This window comes from Cetorhinus maximus, chromosome 30 (assembly GCF_964194155.1).
Source record: "Cetorhinus maximus chromosome 30, sCetMax3.hap1.1, whole genome shotgun sequence".
NCBI lineage: Eukaryota > Metazoa > Chordata > Chondrichthyes > Lamniformes > Cetorhinidae > Cetorhinus > Cetorhinus maximus.
This window is the reverse complement of record NC_135908.1, coordinates 10298974-10313537: the sequence shown is the minus strand read 5'-3', so window position 1 is coordinate 10313537 and position 14564 is coordinate 10298974. Positions and strand designations below refer to the sequence as shown.

General features: G+C 46.6%; 1 protein-coding gene across 3 annotated transcripts in view; it reads right to left on the bottom strand.

Moving 5' to 3' along the window:
* Window positions 1-13671, bottom strand: part of bbs4 (Bardet-Biedl syndrome 4) — a 33775-nt gene extending 20104 nt beyond the window's left edge. Inside the window, exons 1-8 of one of the 3 annotated variants that reach the window (XM_078532443.1) lie at window positions 13615-13658; window positions 11121-11204; window positions 7384-7426; window positions 5342-5421; window positions 4463-4526; window positions 3622-3733; window positions 3103-3175; window positions 2814-2867 (exon numbers count right to left, since the gene is read on the bottom strand). In XM_078532443.1, coding sequence (XP_078388569.1) covers window positions 2814-2867; window positions 3103-3175; window positions 3622-3733; window positions 4463-4526; window positions 5342-5421; window positions 7384-7426; window positions 11121-11144 — 450 coding nt within the window. In that variant the 5' untranslated portion in view covers window positions 11145-11204; window positions 13615-13658. Of the gene's footprint in view, window positions 1-700; window positions 864-2813; window positions 2868-3102; window positions 3176-3621; window positions 3734-4462; window positions 4527-5341; window positions 5422-7383; window positions 7427-11120; window positions 11205-13614 lie in introns of those variants that run through there. The other 2 variants (XM_078532444.1, XM_078532445.1) reach the window with 2 other exon arrangements.
* Between the last annotated feature and the right edge of the window lie 893 nt (window positions 13672-14564).

The window sequence follows — 14564 nt, the reverse complement described above, 5'->3', positions numbered from 1 at the left end:
CCTTCCCTACAGCCTTTATATGCTTTTTGTAATATGGAGACCAGAACTGTATACAGTACTCCAAGTCTGATCTAACTAAGGTTCGATTGAAGTTTAACATGACTTCTACACTTTTTGATCCAACACTCTAGAAATGAACCCCATCTCTTTATTGCTTTTCTCATGGCCTTATTAAACTATGTCACCACTTCTACTTCTGTTTTGAAACCATGCACTGGGATACTAGCATTCCAACTCAAACCACATTCAAAAGCATAGTTTCTCCAGGCTTGCCCATGACTCATGCCGTTCCAGGATCAGCCATGTGACTCTTCCCTGCACTACATCCATAGCTGAAATCTTCCTCATGTGCACTGATGATCAAAACTGAAAATAGTACTTCAAGTTGTGACTGAGTAGAAACCATAGCTTTAGGATGACACCCATAATGTATCCACTACTAATTTGCATTATAATTAGATCCCCAATAACTAAACTGTGAGCATCTTACCTTGCTATTTCATTAGTACATTGGCCCAAAGGAACAAATTTAATGTTTGCTAATCATTTTCCCATCTAGTACTGAACATGGATTCTATGGGGACCCTCCATCTGTGACAGACCAGCTGCTTATGCTATACATAGTACTGGCTTGGCTGTTGTCCAATACCTAAGGTATTAACAATGTAAAAGCAGCAGCTTTTCTAACTCAGCATCTCACCCAGGTCAAGATCAGATCACTCATTTCCTTCCAATCCTGCTTGAAAACCTGTTCATTTCTATTCCATCTTCATGACAGAAGTTGCTTAATTTCTTCTTCTTGCTGTAGGTGGCAGTGTAGTCCATAAATTAACTCAATCTCCACTAGATTTGATTCTCCTTAAATAAGCTGTCTGATTTCAAAGATACTATATTGACAACACCAACAACTTGTATTTATATTTTTCGCAACAGAATATCCCACAGAAACATTAGAAAACAAAATTTGACACAAGCGGCAATACTTGGATAGAAAGCTTGGTCAAAGAGGTAAGTTTTAAGGAGCATCTTAAAAGGAGGGCACAGAGGTCTAGGGAGGAAATTCTAGTGCTTAGGGCCTCGGCAGGAAGCATGATCACCATTTAAAATCAGGCATGCACAAGAAGCCAGAATTGAAGGAGCAAAGATATCTCAGGCAGATATTTTCATGTAATTACCTCAGGAAAAATATTAAACTAGGATTCAATGGGCTGAATGGCCTACTTCCGCTCCTACGTCTTACGATCTTATTAAACAGACAAACTCCAACAGTTCAACCCCCATGCTGAGGATCTAGTTTAATTCACGCAACCATTTGGTCAGTTCTCTAAATCAATGGGAAGCACTGTCAGTCCGAGTCAAATACCAATGGCTGTACAAGGGTAAACAGGGAAGCACATGCTGCACAGGAACTTACCATCACACACTGTCTGGGTTTCTAGCTGTGCGGCTATTAGCTTGAGATATGGCTGGGGCCAGGAGTGGGTGGGAAGAGAGAGAAAAAGAAACATCTTCTAGGAACCATAGGAACGCAAGGGCCATTCAGTCCCTGAAGCCTGCTCCACCACTTAATTGTACCACCACTGATTTGTACCTCAACTCTATTTATCCTTCTTTTCTCCCAATCCTTCAATACTTTTCCCCAACAAAAATCTATCGATTATGGTTTTGAAAGTGTCAACTGATCCTGAGCATTCACGGCCTTTTGGGACATATTTCCAATACTGTTTGAATGAAAAAGTCTTCACTGATTTAATTTCTGAATGGACTAGCTTTAAGGTTAAGATTATGTCCCCGTATTCTGGATTTCCCTACCAGAACAAATAGTTTCCCTGTATCTACCATATCAAATCCCTTGAGTAGGTTATCCCTCAACTATCTTAACCTCAGGGAATATAAACCAAGTTAATGGAATGGGAGCTTCACTCTATATCTAACCGGTGCACATAGCTTTATTCTGTATCTAACCCCGTGCTGTACCTGCCCTGGGGGTATTTAATGGGGACTGTGTAGAGGGAGCTTTACTCTGTATCTAATCCCGTGCTGTATGTGCCCTGGGAGTGTTTGATGGGGACAGTGCAGAGGGAACTTTACTCTGTATCTAACCCCGTGCTGTACCTGTCCTGGGAGCGTATGATAACACCAGAGATACTGTTGATCAACTTTACTTGAAAACCATAATTTCAACTCCCCCCCCCCCTCCACCCTCCCTACCAAGTGTTTGGTATTACAGAGGAAATTTTTATTCAAATAGTTGTTTGGTAGTACAGAACTTGAGTATTGCTGAAAAAAGACATTCTGTCGAATCTTTCCATCTTGCACTCAACAGGACAATTAAAAGAATAACAATGTCAGGGGAAGCAACAATTTTATACTGTATGAGAAGAGAATGCTGATGGTTGGTAGTGGACTGTGATTGGTAGAGACCTTGCCATGGAGAATGCACCAGTTATGGTGACTGACATTTTACTGCCAAGCATTGTTTAAAATGTCAAACAATGCTTGGCAGTTAACTGTTAGTCACATTAGCTGGTGCATTCTCCATGGCAATACCTCTACCAATCAGAGTCCACTTGCCAACTAATCAGCACTCTCATACAGTATAATGCTGTTGCTTCCCCTGACATTGGTATCCTTGCGATTGTCTCGATGAGTGCCAGATGAAAAGCTTTAACAGATGTTTTTTTTTTCAGCAATACTCAAATTTTTAATTCTTTGCTCTCACATCACTCATCTTGATGAGCACAAAATGATTCACAATAAAAAAAATATTTGGCAAAAAGCTTTTGAGAGACGTATGAATCATCACCAGTTACCTTCTCAAAATTCTTCAAATGCATGAAGCAGACACCCAGATTGTGGCTGATCTCCTAAATGGATGCAATTAGAACAAAGGTCAAACTACATGGAAAAGAGTGGAGGCAAAAAGCTTCCTCTTACTGCATCATAACTTTGGAACATATCAATCACAAAAATTATTTCCATTCAAACCAGCTCCTGGTTTGAACCAATACTGCAATGCATCATTAAGGATTGCTCACTCATCATGAAGAGATCACATTTTTTCCACAAGTTGATTAACACCATTTTGCTGATGTAACCTACCCAATCCTTTTCATTTAATTTTGCAGCTTCACTGTAAACTTCAATTGCCGCCTTGTGCTTCCCAAGCAAAAACCTAACAAAAGAACAGAATATTCAGAAGTTAATTTCGCAGAGAATGCACAAGACACATTCCACCGCCAACAGGATTTGTACGGTCACAAACCCAAATTTCTATGGCAGCTTTTGAACATTAAGATATCCAAATGCTTGCCACAGAGAGAAAAATTGATACCAGGCAGCGATAGGAAGAAGTTAGGGGATTGACACCACAGTCAAATGCTAGAGAGGACCGAGGTAGCAAGTTGAGAGTGTGGAGTCCAAGTGCTAAAGGCTTTGCCACTGAAAGTGGAGAGGGGTTGAATAAGAAGGGTAGTTCCACCTAGTAGGGTGGAATGTGGTGAGCCAGCAACTAAAATTTGTAAGTTAAACCATAGGTAGCACAATTATTATTTCCTGCCTATTTGTTATGTACAGATCCTTCATTCAGCGGTTTCCCCACATAGACCCTTGAACACTTACAGTGATCGAGCCACCTGTTTCAGGTTGTCCACATTCTGAGGGTTTAGGATTGCGCAGCTCTGAAAGAGCTCAAGGGACTCTTGAATTTTTCCTTCCAAACGGAATATCAAAGCTGAAACAGAGTCAAAACATCACTATGCAAATCCACTGCACAATTTCTAACATACGAGCAGCTAGCAGCAATCACCAGGTTGTTTATAAACACAGTAATGAATACAGTACTTTATGCAAGACTTTAAATGACTAAGTGGCTATAGTTTACCTTGATTTTATTAATGGGCAAAGAATCAGGTTGACCTTTGAGTTGAATCAAGAATAATCACTTGAGAACATTTTCTTGAGCAATGGATGGTATAGTGGCTCTATCTAATATTGCACCGACAGCTCACAGCAAACTAGGAAATTCAATAAATCTGGTCAAAAGCTGCTTGGCTATCATAAAGTTCCAACTGATTAATGATCTTCAGAGAAAATAAGTTGCCATCCCATCTAGACTGACCTACAGCAAATTCCACTCCACACCACGGAGGACATGCTTAACGCCCTGTGCCGTGGTCAAGCAAGTTGGTTGTATGGGTCGTTGGTCGCCCCCATAGCTGAGAATGAAATCGTTCTTGAATATTTCTACTGCAGTAGTAAACCAAAAATTATATGCAGAGAGAATAACCTATCATCAGATTCTAACTACAATGCACAGCACTCAAATGTTCTATCCTTCCCAACCCCCTCCACCCAACCCCTACCAATTCTCCTCCAACCTCAGAAGACGAATAGTCTCATACAACATAAAAATATTCTGCACGGTCTGCAGCATCGCTTTGAAAACCGTTTGCCACCTCACCTTGTACATACACAGCATATTCACACATCCCCTGGGTCTCCTGCAACTGTTCTTTGATTATTGCCTGGAAAACAATCCACAGCAATTATTGATGCTTTCTTAGCAGCAAATCCCATGGTGCTTGGGGGTTCACTACTACAGGAACAAGACAAAATCATCGCACTGGTAGTCAGTGCGAACTCAACAGTGGAAACGCTTTCCTCATGTAGGATAGCACAGTGACAGTGAGAAAGAACATCATGACAACAAAAGTATTCTTAAAAAACAAGGACAGCTCATTAAGCCTAATAGGTTCCTGCCTCCTCTGTGAATCACATCACCTTCTCATCATATCCCCCCAACCCCACCTTTTCCAGGTCCCCCACCCCCACCCCTCTGGGTCAACCCAGCTTCATCGCTCCATGACCCCTAGACCCAACACCCAAGGTCCCCCACCCCCGCCTCCCCAGTTCCACCACCTCCATTTCCCTGGGTACCCACCCCCCACCACCTCCCCGGGTCCCTTACCCCCACCTTCTCACCCCTCAGCCTCACCACCCTGTGACACCCACCCTACCACCCCAGGCCCATCACTATCTCAAGTCTCCCACCCCTCGCCTCCCTGTGTCCCATACCTCTGCCACCCCAGGTCTCCCAACCCCTTGGCCCAGGTCCCCCACTTCTTTGGGTCCCCATACCACCTCCCAGGGTCCCCACCTCACTAAATCCAACACCCACTGCAGTGCATGGGGCTGAGACCCTGTTGCAGTTTAAGTGCTTTAAGTATTTGGCTTTGCCCATGCAATATTTTCCTCAGGTTGAGAGATTTGAACATTTGAACAAGCATGCACCTGTGTCTGCGGCAGCAAAGTTCCTCTAGTTAAGTAAATGCAGGCTCACCTTGCAGGTCTCATAGTCCTTTCTGATATAATGCAAATGTATCAGCCAGTTCCGTCTTTCCAGGATGGGAAGCTCTGGTACTGCACAGAGCAAAATAGCACAATAATCAGTGATCAGTAAGAAAGCATCTTTACCCACATATCTCCTTCATGAAATTACTGCTACAGCCACTGCCTCTCTTCCTTCTTGAGTAACAATTCCTTCAGGAAATAGAAGTCTAAGAAGAATTCTGGAAATCAATTCAATTGTGAATATACAGAACAGTCTGAAGATGCCTTACCAATACAGCTGTAAAATGATCCAGTCGGTATAGTACATTAATACAGTGACAGCAAAAAAGCTGCTCCCACAGATACACAGTGTGATGCAGCACCTCATTTTGGTACAAACTATAGTCTTTACTAAATTGTGAAATTCAAAACTAGGGGACAGACTATTACTCAGAAGCCCTACAGGTGAATAATAAAGCTCATATCCCTCAAACCACATCAATCCCATGTTACCAAAATTGATTATTGCACTGATGCATGGGGTGTGTCGGCTTTATCTACTGGTTCCAAGGGTTCCCTGCAAACTGTAATTAAGCTGACTGGACAGAATGAAAATTAATTGCTCCGACTTCTCGCAGCTGCTGTAGGAATAGTTGTCACACTGCTGAAATGGGGTGCACTATTGTCGTTCATTGGGCAAAGAAATTCAACATAGAAACATCTAACAAACTTGCATTGGCATGAAACTTTTACATCTTTAGGATATCCCAAAGCACTTCCTGGCTAAAATGACTATAACATAGGCAAATATGGCAGAAATATGTGTAGAGTAATGAGAGAGAATTGAGTTAATGACCAGATTATCTGTTTTGATGGAGTTGCTGAGGAAAGAAATGTTGGCGAGCACTCTCCTGTTCTTTTTTAAACTGTACCATGGCATCTTTAACATTCACTCAAGAAGATAGGTCACAGTTTAACATCTCACCCAAAAGACAGAGCCCCGGAGAGTGGAGCACTTACTGAGTCTGAATTATGTGCTCAATTTTTAAATTTAAAATGTACTTATCATGAAGTTAAAATTAAGTCATCTAGTCCCACTTTCCTGGCTTATTGTGAAGTAATAATATGGCCCTCTCTAAGCTATTTAATTAATAATCTGGCCCTCTCTAAACCATTTAATTGGGAAATTGTGATGAAATTGAGTTTCAATTTTGTTCTGAAGAGGCCATTACTCACATGCAGGGCATGTACGAAATATCTGCTCTTTATACTTGTTTAAAGAGCACATAGAATATACCTAGTGGTCAGTTTCCTTTGAGCATAAAGGCCAGAAAGATCCTAGGTTAAATTCGACAACATTGCTGAGTTAGCTTATCGCTGCCTGGGCAATACTTAGAATCAATGAATGTCTCCTGAACTCTTTCTTCACTCTTTTAGTGATGAGCTTAAATTAAACCCACGAGCTATCAACATAAAAGCAAAATGGATTCTGGAAATCTGATTAAAAATTCAGCAGGTCTGGCAGCATCTATGAAGAGAGAAACAGAGTTAACGTTTTGAGTCCGTTTGACTCTTCTTCAGAGCTATCAGCTCTGACTTGTAGAAAGTTTTCCCTGTTCATCTTCCAATTATTAACAAATGTCCTCACTATTAAGGATGGGGAACTTGGCTCAAGATTCCTGCTCCTGATCACAATCTAATGATCCTGACTGACGAGCACCCATATGTTGGCCGCTGGTGAAGGATGGATTGGCTATGACATCCCCCCATGATCAATAAGTCTGGAAATACTTAATCTCAAAACATAGTTGAAGAACAATTACTTGGCTAAGGTGGCAGAGGGCTTGCACACACGTGCAGATCTATACCCCAACATAAATTAGTGCTTTTAAGGCAGAAAGGAAAGAAAATCAAGGGACATAGACCTCAAAGACGGTCTCTCTCACAAGCACCCATATCTCCAGAACTCATCTGGATGAGATTAAGAAAGCATGAGACACACTCGAACATGTACAAATACCTACATAAAAGGAAACACTCCAAATTCCTCACCTTTCCTCAATTGTGATTTTCGAACATCAGAACGTTGTATGATCTGAAGAAAATAAAATCAGACATGCAGTAATCAAACTGCAAAATTCCTCTTCCCATATCATGTAACAGTCAAACATTTAGCCAAGTGAGGCAAGAGAATTTCACCAGTATCCTTCAACCCCATTTATTCTCTAACTTATTTGTGCTCATAAAGGTGAGAGATAGTAGAATAATATTTTCCAATTGAAGCAACCGGTGTCCCATCAAATACTCCCAGGACGGGTACAGCACGGGGTTAGATACAGAGTAAAGCTCCCTCTACACTGTCCCCATCAAACACTCCCAGGACAGGTACAGCACGGGGTTAGATACAGAGTAAAGCTCCCTCTACACTGTCCCCATCAAACACTCCCAGGACGGGTACAGCACGGGGTTAGATACAGAGTAAAGCTCCCTCTACACTGCCCAAACATTACTGCACAAATGATTTTTTGTTTCCGTTTCTGACACAGACCATTGTGAGGTCTGACTGACACATTCTGTTAGTGTCGATTTAGGGACAGTTTTCTGCAGTTGCTCTATTTCCAAATTGGTATTGAATAACAAACAGATGGTGGAAATTTTCATCACCTAAATCAGGAACTGGATTTGAACTGAGGTCCCAACATCTGTATTCCCTTTCCTTTAAAAACACACTTTATTGCTACATCAGCTGCACCCTGAGCGGCACTGTGCGGAAAAACAGCTACACCCTGAGCGGCACTGTGCGGAGAAACAGCTAAACCCTGAGCGGCACTGTGCGGAGAAACAGCTAAACCCTGAGCGGCACTGTGCGGAAAAACAGCTACACCCTGAGCGGCACTGTGCGGAGAAACAGCTAAACCCTGAGCGGCACTGTGCGGAAAAACAGCTAAACCCTGAGCGGCACTGTGCGGAGAAACAGCTACACCCTGAGTGACACAGTGCAGAAAAACAGCTACACCCTGAGCGGCACTGTATAGAGAAACAGCTACACCTTGAGCGGCACTGTGCGGAGAAACAGCTACACCCTGAACGGCACTGTGCGGAGAAACAGCTGCACCCTGAGCGGCACTGTGCGGAGAAACAGCTGCACCCTGAGCGGCACTGTGCGGAGAAACAGCTACACCCTGAGCGGCACTGTGCGGAGAAACAGCTACACCCTGAGCGGCACTGTGCGGAGAAACAGCTACACCCTGAGCGGCACTGTGCGGAGAAACAGCTGCACCCTGAGCGGCACTGTGCGGAGAAACAGCTACACCCTGAGCGGCACTGTGCGGAGAAACAGCTAAACCCTGAGCGGCACTGTGCGGAGAAACAGCTACACCCTGAGCGGCACTGTGCGGAGAAACAGCTACACCCTGAGTGACACAGTGCGGAGAAACAGCTACACCCTGAGCGGCACTGTGCGGAGAAACAGCTACACCCTGAGCGGCACTGTGCGGAGAAACAGCTACACCCTGAGCGGCACTGTGCGGAGAAACAGCTACACCCTGAGCGGCACTGTGCGGAGAAACAGCTACACCCTGAGCGGCACTGTGCGGAGAAACAGCTGCACCCTGAGCGGCACTGTGCGGAGAAACAGCTACACCCTGAGCAGCACTATATAGAGAAACAGCTACACCCTGAGCGGCACTGTGCGGAGAAACAGCTACACCCTGAGCAGCACTGTGCGGAGAAACAGCTACACCCTGAGTGGCACTGTGCGGAGAAACAGCTACACCCTGAGCGGCACTGTGCGGAGAAACAGCTAAACCCTGAGCGGCACTGTGCGGAGAAACAGCTAAACCCTGAGCGGCACTGTGCGGAGAAACAGCTGCACCCTGAGCGGCACTGTGCGGAGAAACAGCTGCACCCTGAGCGGCACTGTGCGGAGAAACAGCTAAACCCTGAGCGGCACTGTGCGGAGAAACAGCTGCACCCTGAGCGGCACTGTGCGGAGAAACAGCTACACCCTGAGCGGCACTGTGCGGAGAAACAGCTACACCCTGAGTGACACTGTGCGGAGAAACAGCTACACCCTGAGCGGCACTATATAGAGAAACAGCTACACCCTGAGCGGCACTGGGTGGAGAAACTGCTACACCCTGAGCGGCACTGTGCGGAGAAACAGCTACACCCTGAGCAGCACTATAGAGAGAAACAGCTACACCCTGAGTGACACAGTGCAGAGAAACAGCTACACCCTGAGCGGCACTATAGATAGAAACAGCTACACCCTGAGCGGCACTGTGCGGAGAAACAGCTACACCCTGAGCAGCACTATAGAGAGAAACAGCTACACCCTGAGTGACACAGTGCAGAGAAACAGCTACACCCTGAGCGGCACTATATAGAGAAACAGCTACGCCCTGAGCGGCACTGTGCAGAGAAACAGCTACACCCTGAGCGGCACTGTGCGGAGAAACAGCTAAACCCTGAGCGGCACTGTGCGGAGAAACAGCTGCACCCTGAGCGGCACTGTGCGGAGAAACAGCTACACCCTGAGCGGCACTGTGCGGAGAAACAGCTAAACCCTGAGCGGCACTGTGCGGAGAAACAGCTAAACCCTGAGCGGCACTGTGCGGAGAAACAGCTGCACCCTGAGCGGCACTGTGCGGAGAAACAGCTGCACCCTGAGCGGCACTGTGCGGAGAAACAGCTAAACCCTGAGCGGCACTGTGCGGAGAAACAGCTGCACCCTGAGCGGCACTGTGCGGAGAAACAGCTACACCCTGAGCGGCACTGTGCGGAGAAACAGCTACACCCTGAGCGGCACTGTGCGGAGAAACAGCTACACCCTGAGTGACACTGTGCGGAGAAACAGCTACACCCTGAGCGGCACTATATAGAGAAACAGCTACACCCTGAGCGGCACTGGGTGGAGAAACAGCTACACCCTGAGCGGCACTGTGCGGAGAAACAGCTACACCCTGAGCAGCACTATAGAGAGAAACAGCTACACCCTGAGTGACACAGTGCAGAGAAACAGCTACACCCTGAGCGGCACTATAGAGAGAAACAGCTACACCCTGAGCGGCACTGTGCGGAGAAACAGCTACACCCTGAGCAGCACTATAGAGAGAAACAGCTACACCCTGAGTGACACAGTGCAGAGAAACAGCTACACCCTGAGCGGCACTATATAGAGAAACAGCTACGCCCTGAGCAGCACTGTGCAGAGAAACAGCTACACCCTGAGCGGCACTGTGCAGAGAAACAGCTACACCCTGAGCGGCACTGTGCAGAGAAACAGCTACACCCTGAGCGGCACTGTGTGGAGAAACAGCTACACCCTGAGCAGCACTGTGCGGAGAAACAGCTACACCCTGAACGGCACTGTGCAGAAAAACAGCTACACCTTGAGCGGCACTGTGCGGAGAAACAGCTACACCCTGAACGGCACTGTGTGGAGAAACAGCTAAACCGAGTGGCACTGTGCAGAGAAACAGCTACACCCTGAGCGGCAGTGTGTGGAGAAACAGCTAAACCCTGAGCGGCACTGTGCGGAGAAACAGCTACACCCTGAGCGGCATTATATAGAGAAACAGCTACACCCTGAGCGGCACTGTGCGGAGAAACAGCTACACCCTGAGCGGCATTATATAGAGAAACAGCTACACCCTGAGCGGCACTGTGCGGAGAAACAGCTACACCCTGAGCGGCATTATATAGAGAAACAGCTACACCCTGAGCGGCACTGGGTGGAGAAACAGCTACACCGTGAGCATGGTTTTAGGTGTTTCTTTGTTACTTACCAATTCTTTCCCTGAGTCCGCCATCTCTCACAAACAAAGTTGGCAGCAGCTAATGATCACAGGTATACTCAATTCGCTGGCTTCCTGTCATCAGAAATGGCCCGTTTATACAAAAATAAATTGACACTGCAATAGCTCAGTTTTCTATCTCAACACCCCAGGCTGCACTTTAGGGAAAACCAGTGTGCTTCAACCAACTGTACTTCCCTGCTCAGCACAACTGCAAGATTTTCTACTCAGCGACAAACAATATAAAATCAAAGAATCCTGGATTGTTCTGCAGAGAGCTGGCATGGTCTCAGTGGGTTGAATGGCCTCCTTCTGTGCTATAATAACACTAATCACATAAAATACAGAATGTATAACTTTGAAATGGATGTTGAATTACATCTGCACATTCTGCTCAAATTATACTTACCCTCTAACCCCAGTTCACCTGAACACAATACTTTATGTGGAACACCATGAAAGATCATCTTAGGGTGGACGCTTGCTGCCCAGAAACCTTACTTCCTGATGTCACAATATTTGGTGACGCTTTTGTCAATTTTTTCTGATGTGAAATTACCATGGTAGCATTTTGTATTTGATTTTGCTAAACATTCACAGTGCAGTGCAGACTCTGTTCACTATGTCACTCTGTGGAGAAGTTTCCCAACTCAGGTGTGAATCTCTACCCACCAACCCACATTTTCATTCAATTATTTACTTGGCAGATCCGGAGTTAAAATGGCATTCTTAAAAAGCTAACTGTAAATCAAAATTAGCCTACAATTTTAATTATTATTTAACTGAATTATAAAGCTACCCCTAACATTCAGTCTAGTCAAAGATTTCCTCCCCCAATGGCCTAGCTGATAATGAGATTACTCACAGTGGAGCTGAGCTAGACTGACCAGTGAAGTACTAGGTTCTAGTGCTGCTCTGTGCTGAGCTAACTAACTAGCTCGCTGACCCATAACCTAGTAGGGATGTTTTGCTTGGCATCGGGGCTCCTGGACTAAGGAGAGAAAAAGTCACCATTCCTACGCCTGAGTGCTCTCCAGTAATCCCAGCAGGGAAGACTGGATGTTGGGTGAGGACATCACCAGCGCTCAGCTAGGAAGATCCTCATGAATCAACAGTTTATCCACATTCACTGAATCATCAAACATGAAGAGTGCACCCAACCCTTCTCCCCCAAGACACTGCAAACCAGCCAACTTTTCGGAAAAGAAACAGAATGGAAATGACGGTGCACGGCAAGTTGAGCGCTGTCCTAAAGACCCTTTTGACCTGTCAGTCAGTGTGCAGAGTCATCCTTGATAGCGCAATCAACCCCCGAGTCAAAGGTCATGGGTTCAAGCCCTCCTGCAGGGACTTCATTACATAATCCAAGCTGCACTGTCGGAGGGTCAGTAATGAAATGGTGCTGCATTGTCAAAGGGTCAGTAATGAGAGAGTGCTGCACAGTTGAAGGGTCAGTACTGAGGGAGTCCTGCACTGTCGGAGGATCAGTACTGAGGGAGCGTCGCATTACCGCAGGGTCAGTACTGAGAAAGTGCCTCACTGTCAGAGGGTCAGTACTGAGGGAGTGCCATACTGCCGGATGGTCAGTACTGTGGGAGCGCTGCAGTGTCAGTTGGTGAGTATTGAGGGAGTACTGCACTGTCGGACGGTCATTACTGACGGAGTGCTGCACTGTTGTAGGGTCAGTTCTGAGAAAGTGCTGCACTGTCGCAGGGTCAGTTCCGAGAGGGTGCTGCACTGTCGCAGGGTCAGTTCTGAGAGAGTGCTGCACTGTCGCAGGGTCAGTTCCGAGAGGGTGCTGCACTGTCGGAGGGTCAGTACTGAGGGAGTGCTGCACTGTCGCAGGGTCAGTTCCGAGAGAGTGCTGCACTGTCAGAGGGTCAGTTCCGAGAGGGTGCTGCACTGTCGGAGGGTCAGTACTGAGGGAGTGCTGCACTGTCGGAGGGTCAGTTCCGAGAGAGCGCTGCACTGTCGCAGGGTCAGTACTGAGAGAGTGCTGCACTATCGGTGGTGTTTTCAGGTGAGATATTAAACTGAGGTCAGTCTGCCCTCTCGGGTGGGTGTAAAAGATCCCACTTTTGGAAGAGCAAGAGATACAACCGACCAAACAGATAATTTGGTCACTGTCAGGCACATCACTGTTTGTGGGATCTTGCTGTGCCTCGCTCCTGCATTCCAGCAGCGACCGCTCTAGACACTCGCTCCGGGCAACCTGCCGGCTCCTGGCAACCCCGTTACTCGGCAACCGCGTCACCCGGCAACCCCATCACCCGGCAACCGCGTCGCCAGGCAACCCTGTCCCCTCGGCACCAGCCGGGCCCCAACAACAGACTCTACATTTCGCAATAAAAGCCACTAACCGCTGTCTGAGCAGCTCATAGCGGTCCCGCCCCGTCCCACCCCAGCTACCCCCGCCCTCGCCCCAAATCTGTCTCCTTGCACCACCCCCCCCCTCCATGTCCCTCTCTCGCTCTCTCCCCCTCACCCGCTCCGCCGCCATTAACTCTCCGTGCTCAACATCCGGGACCTTACCGCAGCGCTGGCGCGTGTGACGTAAACACGCTGTGCGTTTCGCCGCCGCGGGACTGTGGTTTCAGCTGACTTGAGTGACCGCTGCAGACCACCGACGGCAGACTGACCGTTGGAGACTCTGCAGACCCCCAACAGCAGACTGACCACTCCTAGTAATATGATAGGGTTCCTTTTTCCTCAGTTTCCACCACCCACTAGCCCTGCGTATTCAGTGGATCATCCACCCCCATTTCCACCACCCTCAACCCAAGTCAGCATTCCAAAGGTAAAAACAAAAAGCTAAAAGCTACTGCGGATGCTGGAAATCCAAAACAAAATAAAAACAGAATTACCTGGAAAAACTCAGCAAGTCTGGCAGCATCGGCGGAGAAGAAATCAGTCAACGTTTCGAGCCCTCATGGCCCTTCAGCAGAACTGAAGCATAGTTTCAACAAGGGAGAAATATAAATTGGTTTAAGGTGGGTGGGGGGGAAGAGACACATTGAGGGTGTGGTGTGAGCAGATAATCAAAAGATGTCAGAGACAAAAGGGTCAAAGAGGTGTTGAAGGTGGTGGTCTTTGTCTGAGAAAAGTGCTAATTAAGAATGCAAGACAGGATATTCAAAGTACAGCTCTAGTGGGGGTGGGGTGGAAAGACTAAAGGTTTTAGTTTTAGATTTAAAAGTTTTAGATTCCAAAGGGACCATTCCCTCCATGACACCCTGGTCCCCTCTCAGTCACCCCCAAATACTCCTTCGTCTTCAAACCGCATTTATCGAAGTGCAGGATGTACAACAGCTGCCCTTTTTTCTGCTCCCTTCTCACCATCCAAGACCCCAAAAACTCCTTCCAGGTGAAAGGATGATTTACTCATACTTTTAATTTATTACATTGTATTTACTGCTCAAGGTGCAGTCTCCTCTG